Source organism: Portunus trituberculatus, chromosome 10 (genome assembly GCF_017591435.1).
Source record: "Portunus trituberculatus isolate SZX2019 chromosome 10, ASM1759143v1, whole genome shotgun sequence".
NCBI lineage: Eukaryota > Metazoa > Arthropoda > Malacostraca > Decapoda > Portunidae > Portunus > Portunus trituberculatus.
In genome coordinates this window covers 11,668,520-11,690,334 of record NC_059264.1, presented here as the reverse complement: position 1 = coordinate 11,690,334, position 21,815 = coordinate 11,668,520, and the positions used below count along the sequence as shown (strand labels likewise).

The window sequence follows — 21,815 nt, the reverse complement described above, 5'->3', positions numbered from 1 at the left end:
GCATTACGCGTAGGACGGGCGGGGCTGCTGGTAGGACGGGGCGGGGGCCTGGTAGGACGGGGCGGAGCCGTAGCCCTGTTGTGCTGGGTACTGGGCCTCGCCCTGGTAGTTGACCTGTGCCACGAAGCCTGAGTCGCCGTTGACGGTGTAGGTGACCTCCTGCAGGCGGCCGTCGGGCAGCAGAACGTAGTAGGATCCCTGGGTGTCGTAACCGTCGCGCGCCTCTTGGTGGCCGTAGTCGTTGCCGGAATAGTCGTCCTTAACGTTCCAGCTGAAGTCATACTTGGGGGGACTCTGCGGATGGGGAGGGAGGAACGGTGAGTGTGTGTGCGTGCGTGAGTGTGTGTGTGTGTGTGTGTGTGTGTGTTTTGTGTTTGTGTTTGTGTGTGTGTGTGTGCTTGAATGAGTATAGGAACTCACCACTGGCTGGGGTGCGTTGTAGGATGGTGCAGGGGCGCGGTAGGATGGTGTGGGGGCGCTGTAGGTGGGAGGGGGAGGGGATGGCCGGTAGGGGGCGTTGTCGGCGAGGGCGATGGCCACGAGGGCGGAGAGGAGGACGAGCTGTGGAGGAAGAGGAATCATTGTGGGTGGCAAAACGCTCTGAGAGGCTTTGTCAGGATGTGACGGTAGAATGGTAAGTGTATGTGTTAGGTGAGTGTGATGAGTGATGAGTTGTTGGCAACTTGGCATTGTTGATGAAAGTGTTTTGGCTGCGTTATAAGTACCTGTGTGTGTGTGTGTGTGTGTGTGTGTGTGGGAATGTCCTTATAGCTAACGTTTGTTAGGTGTTAGGCGTCGCTTGTTTAGATAGAGAGAGAAAGAGAGAGAGGGAGTACCTTGAGGGCCATATCTGTGTGTGAAGCGCGGTGATGACTGGTGGCTGCTCTGTCTCTCTGGCCGCTTATAAAGTGACTGGAGAGACGTGGCGGTGACCTCATGAGAAGAGAGGGAGAGGAGGGGGGGCTCATTTTAGACACGCGAAAGGAGGTAAAGAGGTGAGAATCTGGAAGTATGTTACGAAAGAGGGAGGGAGAGAAGTGATGGACTCTGGATATATGTGTTGAACCTGGAGCACCTGTAGTGTTCGTTCTTGGAGGTTACCATGATGAAAGTTTTGATCTTTTTTTCACGAATCCCTGGAGGGTTGGTCCTGACCTATGTGGGTGATGTATTATTTTCAAGATATGTCAAATAAAATTCCAGGTGCTCCTCATTATCTCGATATTCTCACAGATGAAGAACACGATGACATCAAGGTGTGTTTGATGTCGATTGCTGGAATATTGCAGAAAACAGCCTCTGAAAGTACTCGATCTTCGAAATATAACTCCATTATATTGATGTGTGGATGATTCCGCTCCTCCGCTCTAGGATGGATGGAGGGAGGGTTGAAAGGAGGGACGGCGGGAGGAAAGGGTGGAAGGATGAATAGATCCTGGGTGGGGCCGAAAGATGAGTAGAAGGAAGGATGCATAGAGGAAAGGACGATGGGAAGAACATATTGTGCTTCTAAGTCACCCCATATGATCATGAGTGGTGTTGTGCGGCAAGTTAGCGGTACCATTCATCCTCAGCAGTCTCCAAATCCAGACCCATCTCTATTATAAGCCTTACAGTCCCAATCCACTCCGTTCCCTTCATCTCTATTGGTTCCCTCTCCTCCATGTGTCCAATCCACCTGCAACCACAACCCTCGCGTAGCTTTTCCCTGAGGTCCATCTTTTTAGTACCTAAACGCCTCTACGCTTTATCGACTCATCTCAACTAGAACTTCGTTTTCTACTGAGGGTATTGGTGCATCATGGCAATTGTGTTATTTTCATTATTAAAGTTTTGTAATCCCTGTGGAGATTACAAAAGGAATAGATAAATACGTTTAGTTTTTCAACACAACTTAGTGTTTGCCATCCTATACTTCAATACTTAAACACTCCTTTTGCTCTGCTACGCAGCCCCATACGGCCTCACACTGAGGCACTCAGGAACCCAACCCAACTCATCCCAACCCAACCCAACCCAACCCAACCCAACCGAAGCTAACCTAACCCAACGCAACCCAACCTAACCTTAACCTAACTTAACCTAACCCAACCCAACCTCATTGAACATAACCTAAAGTAACTTAACCTAATCTTCTTGCATCCTCAACTCACTCACATCTGGCTTCAGTTCCGTTCCAGTTGTTACACTGCCTTAAGTCAATCTGTCAGTTAGTTACCCATTCCGTCTCTTTAGCTGCCTCACTTTAACTGTCTCGTGGCTCCTTAAAGTTAATATTACACCTACCTGTAATTCGTCTAGCCGTAACCACCTTGCTATCTCACTTCTCAACTATCGGTTCTTCCAAGCAATGCGGTCTTGTGTGTGTGTGTGTGTGTGTGTGTGTGTGTGTGTGTGTGTGTGTGTGTGTGTGTGTGTATGTGAATTACATTGCCCCTTGAAGATTCCAGTCCTGTTTTCCCTCAAAGTGTTCGTCTTATCTTCTTCTGGCGTCATTCTTTTCATTTTCTTCAAATTATTTATACAAATATTGGTGTTCTTGTCCTTGTACTTGCCCTTCTCCTCGTCCTTGTCTTGCTCCTCCTTCTCCTGGAAGACTAATACACAGTCACACAGACAGCCTCGTTAGACTCAGTAGAACTCAATAGAACTGTTGCGGTCTGTTTTTTCCTTTGTATTCCTTTGTGCTCTTCCTCCTCCTCCTCCTCCTCCTCCTCCTCCTCCTCCTCCTCCTCCTCCTCCTCCTCCTCCTCCTCCTCCTCCTCCTCTTCCTCATCATCATTTTTTTCCTCATTCTCTGCATGTCACTGCAGTCATGTAGTAGCTTCTGTTTGACAACAATTAGGAAACTTTACCTGAGTAAGAAGATTAAGTATTTCTGCATCATTTGAGTACAAGAGAGCATTGTGAGATTTTTTTCTTCTTTGTAAATCTGGCTGTAGCCTGCTGCAACAAAAGTTATGCGGTGCAAGGAAGCTGCTAGTTCTAATAGTCTTGCTTGAGTTCTTCTTTAACAGGTTTATTTGATTTTGATATTTATTCAGCGAAAGTTTATAGTGTAAAAGTGTCAAAAATTGTCTAAAGCACTTTGGCAATGTGGTATCCCGTATGGGGTAGAGGTGGTGAGGGGTAGGAACTGAAACGGTTGAGGGAGGCGATGAGTGATTGAAAAAGCAGGATGAAGGAGGGACGGTGTATCATCGCATTGGTTTATTGGTTTGTGGGAAGCAGACGCGCACTGGTGTGATGGAGTATTTACAAAGACAGAAAGACTTGGCCGTCAGTCAGGAGGAGCATTATGCGTAGGACGGGCGGGGCTGCTGGTAGGATGGGGTGGGGGCCTGGTAGGACGGGGAGGAGCCGTAGCCCTGCTGTGCTGGGTACTGGGCCTCGCCCTGGTAGTTGACCTGGGCCACGAAGCCTGAGTCGCCGTTGACGGTGTAGGTGACCTCCTGCAGGCGGCCGTCGGGCAGCTGCACGTAGTAGGATCCCTGGGTGTCGTAGCCGTCGCGCGCCTCCTGGTGGCCGTAGTCGTTGCCGGAATAGTCGTCTTTGACGTTCCAGCTAAAATCATACTTGGGGGGACTCTGTAGGTGGAGAGGGAGGAACGGTGAGTGTGTGTGTGTGTGTGTGTGTGTGTGTGTGTGTGTGTGTGTGTGTGTGTGTGTGTGTGTGAGTGTAGGGAACTCACCACTGGCTGGGGTGCGTTGTATGATGGTGCGGGGGCGCGGTAGGATGGGGCGGGGGCGCTGTAGGTGGGAGGGGGAGGGGGCGGCCTGTAGGGGGCGTTGTCGGCGAGGGCGACGGCCACGAGGGCGGAGAGGAGGACGAGCTGTGGAAGAAGAGGAATCAGTGTGGGAGGCAGGGCGCGCTGAGATGCGTTGTCATGGTGTGTGGCAGTGGTGCCATGTGTGGGGCGTTGGGGGCAGTGTGTTTGTGCGTGTGTGTGTGTGGTTTGACCAGGTTGTGGTGGTGTGGAATTTTGTTGTGTTGTGGCATTGTGGCGTGGTGTTGAGGGCGGTGTGGTGGGGCGCTTGTGTGGGTGTTGGATGCAACTTGTGTTGTGGAGTGTTGGGTGCTGGAGGTGTGGAGTGTTGGATGCATTAGGTGCAGTGTGTGCACGCCAGGAGGGAGAGAGTACCTTGAGGGCCATGTCGGGGGCTGAGGTGCGTCGGAGATTGGTGGCTGCTCTGACTCTCGGCCTATTTATATAGTGGAGGCGGCGAAGGCGTGGCGCTGACGTCACGAGCACAGAGAAAGAGAGAGTGAATGCTGATTGATTCTAGAGGCACAGGATGAGGTAAAGAGGTGAACATGTGAAAGTCAGTCACGAGGATTGTAAGGAAGGAGAAGCGGTGGATTGATGAAGAAAGAAGATATGGCGGTGCAGGTCTGTGATGGAGTGGCAAGGCCTGAATCATCAGAAGTTTCTTTTTCGGGAAAATGAATTCCTTCATTTGGCAATTAGTGGTCTTCCTTCAGGCACATCATGGTTTCTGTCGCATCATCATCATCATTAGAACCAAGAGCTTCAAAGTTCAAATATTTAGTCATAATTTTTCTCTCACCTTCTCTTTTGGTGTCTCTCTTTTCATGAAACTGTTTAGTGTGGTAGGAAAGCTTCACTGATATCCACAGACTTGTTTCACTCTTATTCCCAGTTGGATTCAGCCTCGTCACGCTGTACCATCTTTCTCTTCCTACTGAACCTATAGCGCTAATTTCCGCAGTTTCTTAGTTTCTTCACATGACGTAATTTGTACATGGAACAGTAATGCATAATCATGAATCTTATATAGTTCTTGCATCGGTAAGTCAGCATCCTGTACAGAGACAAGAAGGAAATAACGATAGTTGGAAACAGGCTGATGTATTTCTTAAAGGGAGTGTTACATGTAGGCCTGATAGTGGCGTAGCCACTAGATATTGTGTTTGTCGCCCGGGGCGGCCCACGGCCTTCAATTAATTTGCCGCCCTTCCCAGAACCAGAAGTAATACAATATCAAAATACAAATTTTCTATCCATCTATCTATTTATCTATCTATCTATATCTGTCTATCTCCCTCTCTCTCTCTCTCTCTCTCTGTCTCTCTCTCTATCTATCTATCTATCTATCTATCTATCTATCTATCTATCTATCTATCTATCTATCTATCTATCTATATATATATATATATATATATATATATATATATATATATATATATATATATATATATATATATATATATATATATATATATATATATATATATATATATATATATATATATATATATATATATATATATATATATATATATATATCAGTCAAAATTAGCTGCTTTTTTATTTTTTTTTTCTAATTAACATTATCACTAATTGTCATGGAAGTTGCAATCTTCGTCACAGAGAAGGTACAGTGTATCACGCTCATGTAATTATACATTAGATAAGAATGCGCGCGCTTTTCCTCAAGTGTTGGTAAAACATGATCCCTTGATTTTAACAATTCTATTCATTCATAACACTTAAAACATTATAATATACAATAATTACCTTCACGACCTCAGGAAAACACCACAACTTGGTAACGTGGGTAGAGAGAAATAATAACACGTTGTTGATCAGCTAAACATCACCATTATTTGTTCTGTGGGGTTTGACCGTTTGGGCCTCCACTAGGTGTGAGAGCACAGCGTAGCGAGCTGAGCTGGTGTGCAGTCGCGTCGAGTAATCTGTGCCTAGGTATGTACTTTATTATTTTTAACGTATAAGTTTTTTCGTGATTCATTTCTATATATAGTAACCCGAGTACTTTTTTTTTATTCATACCATGTAGGGTTTTCACGGGAATTTATGGGCTAAAGGGGATATTTTTTGGGTACCTCCTATCTCAAAGCCCACCCGCTAGAAAACTGTTGCCTCGAGTGAGGAAGCCCAACCTAAACTCAGACCGTGGACAGGATTCGAACCCGTGCGCTTAGAGATCCTTCGAACCCCAAAGCAAGCATGGTTCCACTATAAAAATGAGGCACTGTAACGAAAAGGTGGTAATGGGAAGAAACGTCAATAGGCAATTATATTTATGCCAATTATACTATGGGCCAAAGTGCCGTCCTCAAAAATTGCCCCCCGGGACGGACCGCCCCCTCCGCCCTCCTATAGCAACGCCACTGAGACCTGATGACTTACTACAATATCCCTTACCATTTTGTGTTCGTAGGTTCTTAATAGAGTAATAAGTTGCCCTTGCTTCATCATTCTTCCTGACATCGCGCTTTCTCTAACATCTCTTGTTCCTCCTCACCGCTGCACCATTCACGGCGTCTCCTCCTCGCATGTTGCCTCTACTCGCTCACACATGCTACTTTATTTCTTCAGACTCACCTTTTCCCCTCTCCCCCCCCCCTCCAGCTCTCTCTCTCTCTCTCTCTCTCTCTCTCTCAGGATGAAGGAAGGACGGCGTTTTATCGCATTGGTTTATTGGTGTGTGGGAAGCAGGCAGGCACTGGTGTGATGGAGTATTTACAAAGACAGAAAGACTTGGCCGTCAGTTAGGAGGAGCATTATGCGTAAGACGGGCGGGGCCTCTGGTAGGACGGGGCAGGAGCCTGGTAGGACGGGGAGGAGCCGTAGCCCTGCTGTGCTGGGTACTGGGCCTCGCCCTGGTAGTTGACCTGGGCCACGAAGCCTGAGTCGCCGTTGACGGTGTAGGTGACCTCCTGCAGGCGGCCGTCGGGCAGCAGCACGTAGTAGGATCCCTGGGTATTGTAGCCGTCGCGCGCCTCCTGGTGGCCGTAGTCGTTGCCGGAATAGTCGTCCTTGACGTTCCAGCTGAAATCATACTTGGGGGGACTCTGTGGGTGGGGAGGAAGAGAGGGATGTTTAGTGTGTGTGTGTGTGTGTGTGTGTGTGTGTGTGTGTGTGTGAGTGTGAGTGTAGGGAACTCACCACTGGCTGGGGTGCATTGTAGGATGGAGCGGGGGCGCGGTAGGATGAGGTGGGGGCGCTGTAGGTGGGAGGGGGAGGGGGCGGCCTGTAGGGGGCGTTGTCGGCGAGGGCGACGGCCATGAGGGCGGACAGGAGGACGAGCTGTGGAGGAATAGGAATCAGTGTGGATGGCAGGACGCGCTGAGAGGCGTTGTCATGGTGTGTGGCAGTGGTGCCATGTGTGGGGCGGTGGGGGCAGTGTATGTGTGTGTGGTGTACGGATGATATGGTGGTGGTGGTGGTGGTGCCATGTGTGAGGCGTTGGGGCAGAGTGTGTGTGGGGGCGTGGTGGTGGTGGTTGGTGGTGGTGCCATGTGTGGGGCGTTGGGGGCAGAGTGTGTGTGTGGGGCGTTGGGGACAGTTTGTGTGTGTGGGGGGCATGGTGGCGGTGGTGGCGGGGCATGTTGCTGAGCTGGTGTTGAGGGCGGTGTGTTGGGGATGTGGCGGGGTGCATATGTGGGTGTTGGAGGCAGCTTGTGATGTGGAGTGTTGGGTGCGGGGGTGTGGAGTGTTGGGTGCATTACGTGCAGTGTGTTCACTCCAGGAGGGAGAGCGTACCTTGAGGGCCATGTCGGGGGTGGAGGTGCTTCTGGACTGGTGGCTGCTCTGACTCTCGGCTCGCTTATATAGTGGCGGCGGCGGCGGCGTGACGCTGACGTCACGAGCACAGAGAAAATAATAGTAACTGATTCGAGAGGCACAGAATGGGGTTAGGAGGTGAAGATGTGAAGGGAAGTCACGAGGAATGTAAAGAAGGTGTGATGAAAATGATGAACTTGGAGTGAGGGAGGAGACCTGGAAGAAAAGCACGTGGCGTGGCGTTGAGAGGGCGTGGCGAGGCCAGAGTGCAACACTGTTTGGTTTTTAGAAAGCGACACGACTTGTGTGAAAAAAGAAAAACTGCTTGCAGTTGCTTTGTTGGCTTCATGTTTTCTACCGCATTATCATCATCACAGGCGTGATTATCATCATCATCCTTATCATCATTATCACCTTGACCATGAGCTTCTAATAACACACAGTAGAACAGTGGCTTCCGTTAACACTATTTGCTTGTATTTCTGCTTCCCTTCTTAACCATCCGTCACTGTATTATCTGTGTGCTGCGTATTCCAGAGAAGTGTGTTTCTCTTCTGTACAACTGTAACTCAGTCCCCATGTTATACTGTCCCTTCTGTTGTCTGACTCCCTCCCGCGTTGTTTGTGTGAATGAATCACATCCCTTTCAAATCAGACAATACAGACACAGACAGGTAGCACACACACACACACACACACACACACACATAAATACACACACACACACACACACACACACACACACGTTAGCTCAGTGGATAGAGCGCTGGCTTCACAAGCCAGAGGACCGGGGTTCGATTCCCCGGCCGGGTGGAGATATTTGGGTGTGTCTCCTTTCACGTGTAGCCCCTGTTCACCTAGCATTGAGTAGGTACGGGATGTAAATCGAGGAGTTGTGACCTTGTTGTCCCGGTGTGTGGTGTGTGCCTGGTCTCAGGCCTATCCGAAGATCGGAAATAATGAGCTCTGAGCTCGTTCCGTAGGGTAACGTCTGGCTGTCTCATCAGAGACTGCAACAGATCAAACAGTGAAACACACACAAACACACACACATTCTCTCTCTCTCTCTCTCTCTCTCTCTCTCTCTCTCTCTCTCTCTCTCTCATGAACGTCGCCAGTAAGTTTGAGTTTCACGAACTTTCATTATTGGTCCGGCCTTTACCAAATCGCAGTGCCACTCCCCTCATTGCCCTCCCAGCCCCTCACCCCTGCCCTTACTGCACCTCCAAACCCCTCACTCATCCCCACTTTGTCCTCTCATCCATATACCTCTCCCCTCACTGCCCCTCACCCATGCCTTCACTGCCTCTCCCAGCCACTTAGTCCCTCCCAGCTCCTCACCCTTCCCCTCACCACCCCTCACAACCCCTCACCCATTCCCTCACCAGCCTTACCAGCCCCAATCCACTCCCGACCCAGCTACTCTCAGGCATGTACCCCTCCCCTCACTACCCCTCCTTGCCCCTCATCACTTACCTAGCAGGGCCTTTCATAATGGACCAAGTCAGGTGTTTATTGAATGTTCCAGCCTGGCAGAGAGTGTTTGTTGCTGTTTTCTTATCTTTCTCCTCATTGCTATTTTGGCTTAATTTTTTCTTGTCTCTTATTTCTTCTTTTCGATAAAACACAATTTTTAGTAGAAGGCTGGTCGAGGCACTAAAGATAATGTGGTGTTGTCCAATCTGTAATTCATTTCATGGCTTAAATTTTCAATGTATGTACATATTTGCAGTGTGGTACATCATGGATAGCGTTTTCCGTTTCTTGCCTTTTTATGTTGGTGAAAGAGGACGGAATGGACGAGTGCCTGGTTCTCTTCTTTTTATTTGCTTCATCTCAAAGTTCATGAAAATGCTTGTTCTACAATAAGACGCCCTCGTTCCTGGTATTTGTTATGTTTTTCAGGAAACACATAACAGGCAGAGGGAGCGTCACAAGTTGGTGCCATGGGGCGGAACGGAGCGAGGCTTTAGGAAGGAAGCAATGTGGAGAGTTGATAAAAAAGTTGAAGGAATATATTTAGAATTTAGTTGGAAGTTGAGGATGGAGAGTGAAGGAAGGCCAGTGTTTTATCATATTGGTTTATTGCATTGTACGCTCTGGTGTGACGGAGTATTTACAAAGACAGAAAGACTTGGCCGTCAGTCAGGAGGAGCATTACGCGTAGGACGGGCGGGGCTGCTGGTAGGACGGGGTGGGGGCCTGGTAGGACGGGGCGGAGCCGTAGCCCTGCTGTGCTGGGTACTGGGCCTCGCCCTGGTAGTTGACCTGGGCCACGAAGCCTGAGTCGCCGTTGACGGTGTAGGTGACCTCCTGCAGGCGGCCGTCGGGCAGCTGCACGTAGTAGGATCCCTGGGTGTCGTAGCCGTCGCGCGCCTCCTGGTGGCCGTAGTCGTTGCCGGAATAGTCGTCCTTGACGTTCCAGCTGAAGTCATACTTGGGGGGACTCTGTGGGTGGGGAGGAAGGGACGGTGATTGTGTGTGTGTGTGTGTGTGTGTGTGTGTGTGTGTGTGTGTGTGTGTGTGTGTGTGTGTGTGTGTGTGTGTGTGTGTGTGTGTGTGTGTGAGAGAGTGTGTGTATTGTGGTGCAATACAGACAGAAAGACACGTGGTGGAGCGCTGTACCCAGACACAACATCTGAGGAACAGATATGCCTACCGCACACTGGAAGACATCATCAATAATTTTGAAAATGAAGTAGTTTGTGAGATATTATACAACTTACTGCAAAAATATAAATGATAAAGATAGTTGGTTATTTTGGATATGTGTATTTTACATGTTAAGAATGAGTATAGGTATGTAATTGAATAGTCTATGTAAGTTTGGTCATTTTTCTATTCACGGGAATTTTTATGGGAGCTTTCAGGTTGATATAATTGCTATTTGAGTGACTTGATAATTTTGTGGACTACAGTATTTCACTTGTCTGTGGATTTTTTATGTATTTATTGATGTATCTGTTTCTGTAGTCAGTAAATGATGTATCTATCTATCTATCTATGTGTGTGTGTGTGTGTGTGTGTGTGTGTGTGTGTGTGTGTGTGTGTGTGTGTGTGTGTGTGTGTGTGTGTGTGTGTGTGTGTGTGTGTGTGTGTGTGTGTGTGTGTGTAGGTGTACAGAAACTCACCACTGGCTGGGGTGCGTTGTAGGATGGTGCGGGGCGCAGTAAGAAGGGCAGGGGCACTGTAGGTGGGAGGGAGGGCGGCCTGTAGGGGCATTGTCGGCGAGGGCGACAGCCACGAGGGCGGACAGGAGGACGAGCTGGTGGAGGAAGAGGAATCAGTGATTTTGGCGCCTTGTTTGTGTGTGATGGGAGTTATTGTGGCTGTGTTTTGTGCTTGAGGGGCAGTGTGTGCACTCATGAGGGAGGAGAGGAGTACCTTGAGGGCCATGTCTGTGTGTGAGGCGCGGCGGGGACTGGTGGCTGCTCTGCCTCTTCGGCCGCTTATAAAGGGACTGGAGCGGCGTGACGGTGACCTTACAAGAGGAGAGAGGGAAAGGAGGAAGCTTGTGTCAGACACACGGAAAGAGGCAAAGAGGTGGATAGGTGTGGGCGTGTCAGGAGTGAAGTGGGAAAGAGGTGATGATGTAAGTGTATCCTGTAATGTTTTAAGCTAAAGCGCCTGGATATTTCGTGTTCTTAGGCTTCTAAAGGGTTCTTGTATATATTGAAGGTTTGGTTATCCTGCCTCTGAACGTTTTGGTTGAGTTAGAATACTGTTTTGTAAGTATAACCTGTAGATGTTCCTGGTGTTCCGGGTATTGCCTTATCAAGGGTATCGGCATTCACAGCAGCCTTCCCTATGGGTGAGAAATTGATACGTAAGAAAATTCGCTCTTTTAGCACACCTTCATCTGATTTCCATCCTGTTCTTCCACACCGCACTGCAAGTAAACCCTTAATTCGAATATCCATTTGTTTTTCATTAGTTAATCTGTGATTATATACTTCTTGCGTTGCGGCCTCATCCAATCTCTGCTGCTCCATCGCTGCGTTCTCCTACAGCCACGCTGTGTCTTTTCTCGCCGCCTGACTCGCCATGCCACGCCTTTCCTTCAAGCATCTGATCATTACTAGATTTGTAGTGTCTTAAATCAAACAGTCAGTTAACGAATATTGAAATAGATATTCACCCGTTTTAGCTTAAACATGTCTTGAAGCGTGTTTTTTAAGTTCTATGTTGGTCTTGTAAAGATTGAAATCACTGTCACAAAATGTTGATATGAATATAAAGAAAAGAAGAATATGAGGCTGATTTAGTGCAGTGGTTCTCAACTCTTTTCAATTCATGAATCATCAAACTAGTAAAGCAAATATAAATTCGATAATTTCAGTTTTGTGTAAACCGCTTAAATATACACAATACATCACATGATATAATAAGTGAATTCTACACACATTTTTCCTCTGTTTCCTTGTAAATGAATATATTTTAGAAGAAAACAAGACCAAAATCAAAGTCACGTCCAGCCTTGTGTAAGAGTGCCGGGCAAATGACCAAACCAATAAACATGGCAGCTCGGTGGCTTGGTATCACTGCCCCAGTGGTCCACACCACTTCACAGGTGAGGTTGCCGCGCGGCAGCTGACAAGCATTAGCACGATGGCGTGCCGCTGTGAGGCGCACAGCTCCAGTGTGTACCCAGGGCCTGACCACGTGTAGCGGCGTGAACCTTGAACATGTAATGTAGATAACACTGATAAATGAGTCCAAGTATTACTTAACAACTACAACTTAAAGATTGCAGTTAGCTTTCAAGAAATTGTAATAAAATTCACCTTCATTTATTTATTTTGATATGATCACTCATATTGAAAGCTTTCGGGTGGGGCAAATCAAATGCCCTAGTTTTGATAGGCTATTAGGAAAAGTAAAACAATACTTACATAATTATTTGTTGTTTTATTCGAATCAGTATACAATGGCGTTTGTGTGATCACTTTTTGAAGATGGCATCAGGAAGATGGTGGCCATCTGTAGCGATGCATTGTTGAAGGCGATGTCTGAAGTTTTCGCCTGCTCTTCGGCACATCTCAAGGGGTTTTGCAGCGATTTCCTCCCGAATTCGCATCTTCAATTCTTCCAAATTGTGTGGCCGACTTCACCGCTCCATTCCCCTAAAGTTAGTGTTTGGTGTGCAGTTTCCAAATTTGGGGCAATTGGACCTTATTTCTTTGAGGAAGATGAAAGATCTGTCACCGTCAACTCTCAACGTTATCTTGCGATGTTGGAAGACTTTTTTGAACCGAAATTGGAAGAATTAAGTGAGGAAACAAATCTGGGAGACATCTGGTTCCAACAAGATGGAGCAACAGCCCACACTGCTCAAGTTGCAATGGTCAAATTGCGACAGATGTTCCCGGCATGCCTCGTCTCTCGGAGGGGTGATGTCGAGTGGCCCCCACGCTCACCTGATTTGAGCATTTGCGACTTTTTCCTGTGGGGATATCTCAAGGAGAAAGTGTTCAGAAGTCGGCCACACAATTTGGAAGAATTGAAGATGCGAATCCGGAAGGAAATCGCTGCAATACCCCTTGAGATGTGCCGAAGAGCAGGCGAAAACTTCAGACATCGCCTTCAACAGTGCATCGCTACAGATGGCCACCATCTTCCTGATGCCACCTTCAAAAAGTGATCACACAAACGCCATTGTATACTGATTCGAATAAAACAACAAATAATTTTGTAGTTATTGTTTTACTTTTCCTAATAGCCTATCAAAACTAGGGCATTTGATTTGCCCCACCCTGTACTACTACTACTACTACTACTACTACTACTACTACTACTACTACTACTACTACTACTACTACTACTACTACTACTAATAAATACTACTACCACTGCCATCTCTCATGAATGCCACAGCAAAGCTTGTTTGTGAAGCGAAATATTTTGTATTACTTATTTTGCTTTTGGCCATGCGTGACTTCTTATGGTAACCTTAAATTATGAAACACAACACTGACTATAATTACCAATATCTTTTTTAGTAGTTTATTTCTTTTATGATCGTTAATACCAGACTTCCGTGGACAGTTTTGCTTGAAATACTGAAGATGAAAGGTCGAATGATTAGAAGAAAACATTATAAGACATTATTTCTTAATGAAGCTTTGTTTGATTCCCTTTTTATGTTTAATGATTATTGTATCTAAAGTAAGACAACAATTTATTTTTGATCGTGATGGGTTGTGGACTATAAAGAGAAGGCAAAAGAAACTAAGAGTGCTGGAAATAGCATAAGAACATAAGAACATAAGAAAGGAGAGAAGCAGCAAGAGGCCGCCAGCTCTAAATGAGGCAGTCCCAGTGTGCTTAATCTACCTAATTCCATTTATCTTCCCCATCCATGAACTTATCTAACCTTCTTTTAAAGCTCCCTATTGACTCAGCCCTGACTACATGCCCACTGAGACTGTTCCACTCATCAACGACTCTGTTGGAAAACCAGTTTCTTTCCATTTCCTTCCTAAACCTGAATTTTTCAAGTTTAAACCCATTATTTCTTGTTCTGTGCCCGCTACTGATCCTAAGAACTACATTCATGTCTCCTCTGTTAAAACCCTTATATCACTTAAATACTTCTGTCAAGTCTCCTCTTAACCTACGTCTCTCTAAGGAATGCAGACTAAGTTTTTTCAGTCTCTCTTCATAGGGTATATCCCTCATTCCTTGTATCATTTTAGTCATCCTCCTTTGCACTGACTCCAACAGAGCTATGTCCTTCCTGTAATGTGGGGACCAGAATTGTAACGCATAGTCAAGATGTGGCCTGACCAGCGACAAGTATTACTTCAGGACTCCTGCTTTTAACACTTCTAAAAATGAAACCTAATACTCTATTCACCTTATTTCTGGCCTCAATACAATGTTTCCTTGTACCGAGATCAGAGCTAACTATGACTCTAAATCTTTCTCATACTTGGAACTTCCTAGTGCCACGTTATCTATTGTGTGCCTATTGTTTGGATTGTCTCTACCCACGCTCAGCACCCTGCACTTGTTGATACTGAACTGCATTAGCCATCTATCTGTCCATTCTTTCATCCTATCCAAGTCAGTCTGCAAAGCTTTGGCATCCGAATCGGACCTAATTAATCTACCTATCTTTGTGTCGTTCGCAAATATACTGATATCACTATTAATTCCACTATCCAAGTCGTTGATATATATTAGGAATAATAATGGCCCTAAAACTGAGCCCTGTGGCACCCCACTAACCTCTCCCCATTCGGAATTCGAACCATTAATTACAACCCTTTGTCGCCTGTCGTCTAACCACGCTTTAATCCAGCCTAATATTTTACCCTCTATACCGTGTGCTTTAACCTTTTTTAAGAGCCTCTGGTGAGGTACTTTATCAAAAGCTTTACTGAAATCTAAGTATAGAATGTCATAACTATCACCCTTATCTGCCGCCTCATAAACCTTACTATAAAAACTCAACAAGTTGGTAAGACACGACTTCCCCTTCGTAAATCCATGTTGTGTGTGATTTATCAAGACTGTTTAGCTAGGTGTTACCTAATGTTTTTCGCTATTATTGATTCCATTAGTTTACCCACAACTGAAGTTAAGCTGACGGGCCTATAATTAGACGCAGGATGAAGGAAGGACGGCGTATTATCGCATTGGTTTATTAGTGTGTGGGAAGCAGGCACGCACTGGTGTGATGAAATATTTACAAAGACAGAAAGACTTGGCCGTCAGTCAGGAGGAGCATTACGCGTAGGACGGACGGGGCTGCTGGTAGGACGGGGCGGGGGCCTGGTAGGACGGGGAGGAGCCGTAGCCCTGCTGTGCTGGGTACTGGGCCTCGCCCTGGTAGTTGACCTGGGCCACGAAGCCTGAGTCGCCGTTGACGGTGTAGGTGACCTCCTGAAGGCGGCCGTCGGGCAGCTGCACGTAGTAGGATCCCTGGGTGTCGTAGCCGTCGCGCGCCTCCTGGTGGCCGTAGTCGTTGCCGGAATAGTCGTCCTTGACGTTCCAGTTGAAGTCATACTTGGGGGGACTCTGTATGTGGGGAGAGAGAGAGGGATGTTTAGTTTGTGTGTGTGTGTGTGTGTGTGTGTGTGTGTGTGTGTATAATTCACCTCAGTTGTCTGCTGGTCACCCAGCCAGTCTTCCCCATTACGGAGCGAGCTCAGAGCTCATAGACCGATTTTCGGGTAAGACTGAGACCACAACACACTCCACACACCGGGAAATCTAGGCCACAACCCCTCGAGTTACATCCCGTAACTATTTACTGCTAGGTGAACAGTGGCCACACATTAAGAGGCTTGCCCATTTGCCTCGCCGCACCAGGACTCGAACCCGCGCCTCTCGGTTGTGAGTCGAGCGTGCTAACCACTACACTACGCGGTGTGTGTGTGTGTGTGTGTGTGTGTGTGTGTGTGTGTGTGTGTGTGAGTGTGAGTGTAGGGAACTCACCACTGGCTGGGGTGCATTGTAGGATGGAGCGGGGGCGCGATAGGATGGGGTGGGTGGTCTGTAGTTGGGAGGGGAGGGGTGGCCTGTAGGGGGCGTTGTCGGCGAGGGCGACGGCCACGAGGGCGGACAGGAGAACGAGCTGTGGAGGAATAGGAATCAGTGTGGATGGAAGGACGCGCTGAGAGGCGTTGTCATGGTATGTGGCGGTGTTGCCATGTGTGGGGCGGTGGGGGCAGTGTGTATGTGTGTGGTGTAGGGATGGTATGGTGGTGGTGGTGGTGGTGGTGGTGCCATGTGTGAGACGTTGGGGGCAGAGTGTGTGTGTGGGGCGTGGTGGTGGTGGTGGTGCCATGTGTGGGGCGTTGGGGGCAGAGTGTGTGTGTGGGGCGTTGGGGACAGGTTGTGTGTGTTGGGGCGTGGTTGCGGTGGTGGTGGGGCATGTTGCTGGGGCGCTGTGGCGTGGTGTTGAGGGCGGTGTGTTGGGGATGTGGCGGGGTGCATATGTGGGTGTTGGAGACAGCTTGTGATGTGGAGTGTTGGGTGCGGGAGGTGTGGAGTGTTGGGTGCATTAGGTGTAGTGTGTGCACTCCAGGAGGGAGGGAGTACCTTGAGGGCCATGTCGGGGGCTGAGGTGCGTCGGAAACTGGTGGCTGCTCTGACTCTCGGCCCGCTTATATAGTGGCGGCGGCGGCGGCGTGACGCTGACGTCACGAGCACAGAGAAAATAATAGTAATTGATTCGAGAGGCACAGAATGAGGTTAGGAGGTGAAGATGTGAAGGGAAGTCACGAAGAATGTAAGGAAGGAGGTGTGATGGAAATGATGAACTTGGAGTGAGGGAGGAGACCTGGAAGAAAAGCACGTGGCGTGGCGTTGAGAGGGCGTGGCGAGGCCAGAGTGCAACACTGTTTGGTTTTTAGAAAGCGACACGACTTGTGTGAAAAAAAAACTGCTTGCAGTTGCTTTGTTGGCTTCATGTTTTCTACCGCATTATCATCATCACAGGCGTGATTATCATCATCTTCCTTATCATCATTATCACCTTGACCATCAGCTTCTAATAACACACAGTAGAACAGTGGCTTCCGTTAACACTATTTGCTTGTATTTCTGCTTCCCTTCTTAACCATCCGTCACTGTATTATCTGTGTGCTGCGTATTCCAGAGAAGTGTGTTTCTCTTCTGTACAACTGTAACTCAGTCCCCATGTTATACTGTCCCTTCTGTTGTCTGACTCCCTCCCGCGTTGTTTGTGTGAATGAATCACATCCCTTTCAAATCAGACAATACAGACACAGACAGGTACACACACTCACACACACACACACACACACACACACACACACACACACACACACACATACACGGCCCGGTAGCTCAGTGGTTAGAGCGCTGGCTTCATAAGCCAGATGACCGGGGTTCGAATCCCCGGCCGGGTGGAGATATTTGGGTGTGTCTCCTTTCACGTGTAGCCCCTGTTCACCTAGCAGTGAGTAGGTACGGGATGTAAATCGAGGAGTTGTGACCTTGTTGTCCCGGTGTGTGGTGTGTGCCTGGTCTCAGGCCTATCCGAAGATCGGAAACAATGAGCTCTGAGCTCGTTCCGTAGGGTAACGTCTGGCTTTCTCGTCAGAGACTGCAGCAGATCAAACAGTGAATTACATACACACACACACACACACACACTCTCTCTCTCTCTCTCTCTCTCTCTCTCTCTCTCTCTCTCTCTCTCTCTCTCTCTCTCATGAACGTCGCCAGTAAGTTTGAGTTTCACGAACTTTCATTATTGGTCCGGCCTTTACCAAATCGCAGTGCCACTCCGCTCATTGCCCTCCCAGCCCCTCACCCCTGCCCTTACTGCACCTCCAAACCCCTCACTCATCCCCACTTTGTCCCTCTCATCCATATACCTCTCCCCTCACTGCCCCTCACCCATGCCTTCACTGCCTCTCCCAGCCACTTAGTCCCTCCCAGCTCCTCACCCTTCCCCTCACCACCCCTCACAACCCCTCACCCATTCCCTCACCAGCCTTACCAGCCCCAATCCACTCCCGACCCAGCTACTCTCAGGCATGTACCCCTCCCCTCACTACCCCTCCTTGCCCTCATCACTTACCTAGCAGGGCCTTTCATAATGGACCAAGTCAGGTGTTTATTGAATGTTCCAGCCTGGCAGAGAGTGTTTGTTGCTGTTTTCTTATCTTTCTCCTCATTGCTATTTTGGCTTAATTTTTTCTTGTCTCTTATTTCTTCTTTTCGATAAAACACAATTTTTAGTAGAAGGCTGGTCGAGGCACTAAAGATAATGTGGTGTTGTCCAATCTGTAATTCATTTCATGGCTTAAATTTTCAATGTATGTACATATTTGCAGTGTGGTACATCATGGATAGCGTTTTCCGTTTCTTGCCTTTTTATGTTGGTGAAAGAGGACGGAATGGACGAGTGCCTGGTTCTCTTCTTTTTATTTGCTTCATCTCAAAGTTCATGAAAATGCTTGTTCTACAATAAGACGCCCTCGTTCCTGGTATTTGTTATGTTTTTCAGGAAACACATAACAGGCAGAGGGAGCGTCACAGGTTGGTGCCATGGGGCGGAACGGAGCGAGGCTTTAGGGGGGAAGCAATGTGGAGAGTTGATAAAAAAGTTGAAGGAATATATTTAGAATTTAGTTGGAAGTTGAGGATGGAGAGTGAAGGAAGGCCAGTGTTTTATCATATTGGTTTATTGCATTGTACGCTCTGGTGTGACGGAGTATTTACAAAGACAGAAAGACTTGGCCGTCAGTCAGGAGGAGCATTACGCGTAGGACGGGCGGGGCTGCTGGTAGGACGGGGTGGGGGCCTGGTAGGACGGGGCGGAGCCGTAGCCCTGCTGTGCTGGGTACTGGGCCTCGCCCTGGTAGTTGACCTGGGCCACGAAGCCTGAGTCGCCGTTGACGGTGTAGGTGACCTCCTGCAGGCGGCCGTCGGGCAGCTGCACGTAGTAGGATCCTGGGTGTCGTAGCCGTCGCGCCTCCTGGTGGCCGTAGTCGTTGCCGGAATAGTCGTCCTTGACGTTCCAGCTGAAGTCATACTTGGGGGGACTCTGTGGGTGGGGAGGAAGGGACGGTGATTGTGTGTGTGTGTGTGTGTGTGTGTGTGTGTGTGTGTGTGTGTGTGTGTGAGAGAGAGAGTGTGTGTATTGTGGTGCAATACAGATAGAAAGACACGTGGTGGAGCGCTGTACCCAGACACAACATCTGAGGAACAGATATGCCTACCGCACACTGGAGGACATCTTCAACATGAAGTAGTTTGTGAGATATTATACAACTTACTGCAAAAATATAAATGAAAAAGATAGTTGGCTATTTTGGATATGTGTATTTTAATGTTAAGAATGAGTATAGGTATGTAATTGAATAGTCTATGTAAGTTTGGTCATTTTTCTATTCACGGGAATTTTTATGGGAGCTTTCAGGTTGATATAATTGCTATTTGAGTGACTTGATAATTTTGTGGACTACAGTATTTCACTTGTCTGTGGATTTTTTATGTATTTATTGATGTATCTGTTTCTGTAGTCAGTAAATGATGTATCTATCTATCTATCTATGTGTGTGTGTGTGTGTGTGTGTGTGTGTGTGTGTGTGTGTGTGTGTGTGTGTGTGTGTGTGTGTGCTTCTGTAGGTGTACAGGAACTCACCACTGGCTGGGGTGCGTTGTAGGATGGTGCGGGGGCGCGGTAAGAAGGGGCGGGGGCACTGTAGGTGGGAGGGGAGGGGCGGCCTGTAGGGGGCATTGTCGGCGAGGGCGACAGCCACGAGGGCGGACAGGAGGACGAGCTGGTGGAGGAAGAGGAATCAGTGATTTTGGCGCCTTGTTTGTGTGTGATGGGAGTTATTGTGGCTGTGTTTTGTGCTTGAGGGGCAGTGTGTGCACTCATGAGGGAGGGAGAGGGAGTACCTTGAGGGCCATGTCTGTGTGTGAGGCGCGGCGGGGACTGGTGGCTGCTCTGCCTCTTCGGCCGCTTATAAAGGGACTGGAGCGGCGTGACGGTGACCTTACAAGAGGAGAGAGGGAAAGGAGGAAGCTTGTGTCAGACACACGGAAAGAGGCAAAGAGGTGGATAGGTGTGGGCGTGTCAGGAGTGAAGTGGGAAAGAGGTGATGATGTAAGTGTATCCTGTAATGTTTTAAGATAAAGCGCCTGGATATTTCGTGTTCTTAGGCTTCTAAAGGGTTCTTGTATATATTGAAGGTTTGGTTATCCTGCCTCTGAACGTTTTGGTTGAGTTAGAATACTGTTTTGTAAGTATAACCTGTAGATGTTCCTGGTGTTCCGGGTATTGCCTTATCAAGGGTATCGGCATTCACAGCAGCCTTCCCTATGGGTGAGAAATTGATACGTAAGAAAATTCGCTCTTTTAGCACACCTTCATCTGATTTCCATCCTGTTCTTCCACACCGCACTGCAAGTAAACCCTTAATTCGAATATCCATTTGTTTTTCATTAGTTAATCTGTGATTATATACTTCTTGCGTTGCGGCCTCATCCAATCTCTGCTGCTCCATCGCTGCGTTCTCCTACAGCCACGCTGTGTCTTTTCTCGCCGCCTGACTCGCCATGCCACGCCTTTCCTTCAAGCATCTGATCATTACTAGATTTGTAGTGTCTTAAATCAAACAGTCAGTTAACGAATATTGAAATAGATATTCACCCGTTTTAGCTTAAACATGTCTTGAAGCGTGTTTTTTAAGTTCTATGTTGGTCTTGTAAAGATTGAAATCACTGTCACAAAATGTTGATATGAATATAAAGAAAAGAAGAATATGAGGCTGATTTAGTGCAGTGGTTCTCAACTCTTTTCAATTCATGAATCATCAAACTAGTAGAGCAAATATAATGTCGATAATTTCAGTTTTGTGTAAACCGCTTAAATATACACAATACATCACATGATATAATAAGTGAATTCTACACACATTTTCCCTTTGTTTCCTTGTAAATGAATATATTTTAGAAGAAAACGAGACCAAAATCAAAGTCACGTCCAGCCTTGTGGAAGAGTGCCGGGCAAATGACCCAACCAATAAACATGGCAGCTCGGTGGCTGGGGGTCGCTGCCCCAGTGGTCCACACCACTTCACAGGTGAGGTTGCCGCGCGGCAGCTGACAGACATTAGCACGATGGCGTGCCGCTGTGAGGCGCACAGCTCCAGTGTGTACCCAGGGCCTGACCACGTGTAGCGGCGTGAACCTTGAACATGTAATGTAGATAACACTGATAAATGAGTCCAAGTATTACTTAACAACTACAACTTAAAGATTGCAGTTAGCTTTCAAGAAATTGTAATAAAATTCACCTTCATTTATTTATTTTGATATGATCACTCATATTGAAAGCTTTCGGGTGGGGCAAATCAAATGCCCTAGTTTTGATAGGCTATTAGGAAAAGTAAAACAATACTTACAGAATTATTTGTTGTTTTATTCGAATCAGTATATAATGGCGTTTGTGTGATCACTTTTTGAAGATGGCATCAGGAAGATGGTGGTTTTGCTTGAATTACTGAAGATGAAAGGTCGAATGATTAGAAGAAAACATTATAAGACATTATTTCTTAATGAAGCTTTGTTTGATTCCCTTTTTATGTTTAATGATTATTGTATCTAAAGTAAGACAACAATTTATTTTTGATCGTGATGGGTTGTGGACTATAAAGAGAAGGCAAAAGAAACTTAGAGTGCTGGAAATAGCATAAGAACATAAGAACATAAGAAAGGAGGGAAGCTGCAAGAGGCCGCCAGCTCTATACGAGGCAGTCCCAGTGTGCTTAAT

The 21,815-nt window shown here is 47.3% G+C and overlaps 5 protein-coding genes across 8 annotated transcripts in view; all 5 read right to left on the bottom strand.

Annotated features, from left to right (window-relative positions):
• The window catches only part of LOC123502189 (cuticle protein 19-like), a 970-nt gene extending 98 nt beyond the window's left edge, over positions 1-872 (bottom strand). Inside the window, exons 1-3 of one of the 2 annotated variants that reach the window (XM_045251427.1) lie at positions 837-872; positions 421-561; positions 1-294 (exon numbers count right to left, since the gene is read on the bottom strand). The exon at positions 1-294 is cut by the window's left edge and continues 98 nt beyond it. In XM_045251427.1, coding sequence (XP_045107362.1) covers positions 4-294; positions 421-561; positions 837-848 — 444 coding nt within the window. In that variant the 5' untranslated portion in view covers positions 849-872 and the 3' untranslated portion in view covers positions 1-3. Of the gene's footprint in view, positions 295-420; positions 598-836 lie in introns of those variants that run through there. The other variant, XM_045251426.1, reaches the window with a different exon arrangement.
• Positions 1-4,178, bottom strand: part of LOC123502197 (cuticle protein 8-like) — an 8,160-nt gene extending 3,982 nt beyond the window's left edge. Inside the window, exons 1-3 of one of the 2 annotated variants that reach the window (XM_045251440.1) lie at positions 4,142-4,178; positions 3,692-3,832; positions 3,196-3,587 (exon numbers count right to left, since the gene is read on the bottom strand). In XM_045251440.1, coding sequence (XP_045107375.1) covers positions 3,297-3,587; positions 3,692-3,832; positions 4,142-4,153 — 444 coding nt within the window. In that variant the 5' untranslated portion in view covers positions 4,154-4,178 and the 3' untranslated portion in view covers positions 3,196-3,296. Of the gene's footprint in view, positions 1-3,195; positions 3,588-3,691; positions 3,833-4,141 lie in introns of those variants that run through there. The other variant, XM_045251439.1, reaches the window with a different exon arrangement.
• LOC123502213 (pro-resilin-like) overlaps positions 1-10,962 on the bottom strand; it is a 14,944-nt gene extending 3,982 nt beyond the window's left edge. Inside the window, exons 1-2 of one of the 2 annotated variants that reach the window (XM_045251467.1) lie at positions 10,937-10,962; positions 9,698-10,000 (exon numbers count right to left, since the gene is read on the bottom strand). In XM_045251467.1, the coding sequence (XP_045107402.1) occupies positions 9,710-10,000; positions 10,937-10,948 (303 nt within the window). In that variant the 5' untranslated portion in view covers positions 10,949-10,962 and the 3' untranslated portion in view covers positions 9,698-9,709. Of the gene's footprint in view, positions 1-9,617; positions 10,001-10,936 lie in introns of those variants that run through there. The other variant, XM_045251466.1, reaches the window with a different exon arrangement.
• LOC123502200 (cuticle protein 8-like) lies at positions 6,454-16,624 on the bottom strand. The gene is made up of 3 exons (XM_045251445.1): positions 16,601-16,624; positions 6,935-7,075; positions 6,454-6,840 (listed from the first exon to the last, which is right to left on the bottom strand). The coding sequence occupies exons 1-3, from the start codon at positions 16,610-16,612 to the stop codon at positions 6,550-6,552; spliced, it is 444 nt and encodes a 147-aa protein (XP_045107380.1). The 5' UTR covers positions 16,613-16,624; the 3' UTR covers positions 6,454-6,549.
• LOC123502205 (cuticle protein 21-like) lies at positions 15,190-19,976 on the bottom strand. The gene is made up of 3 exons (XM_045251451.1): positions 19,940-19,976; positions 19,680-19,818; positions 15,190-15,574 (listed from the first exon to the last, which is right to left on the bottom strand). The coding sequence occupies exons 2-3, from the start codon at positions 19,773-19,775 to the stop codon at positions 15,284-15,286; spliced, it is 387 nt and encodes a 128-aa protein (XP_045107386.1). The 5' UTR covers positions 19,776-19,818; positions 19,940-19,976; the 3' UTR covers positions 15,190-15,283.
• Positions 19,977-21,815: the final 1,839 nt, after the last annotated feature.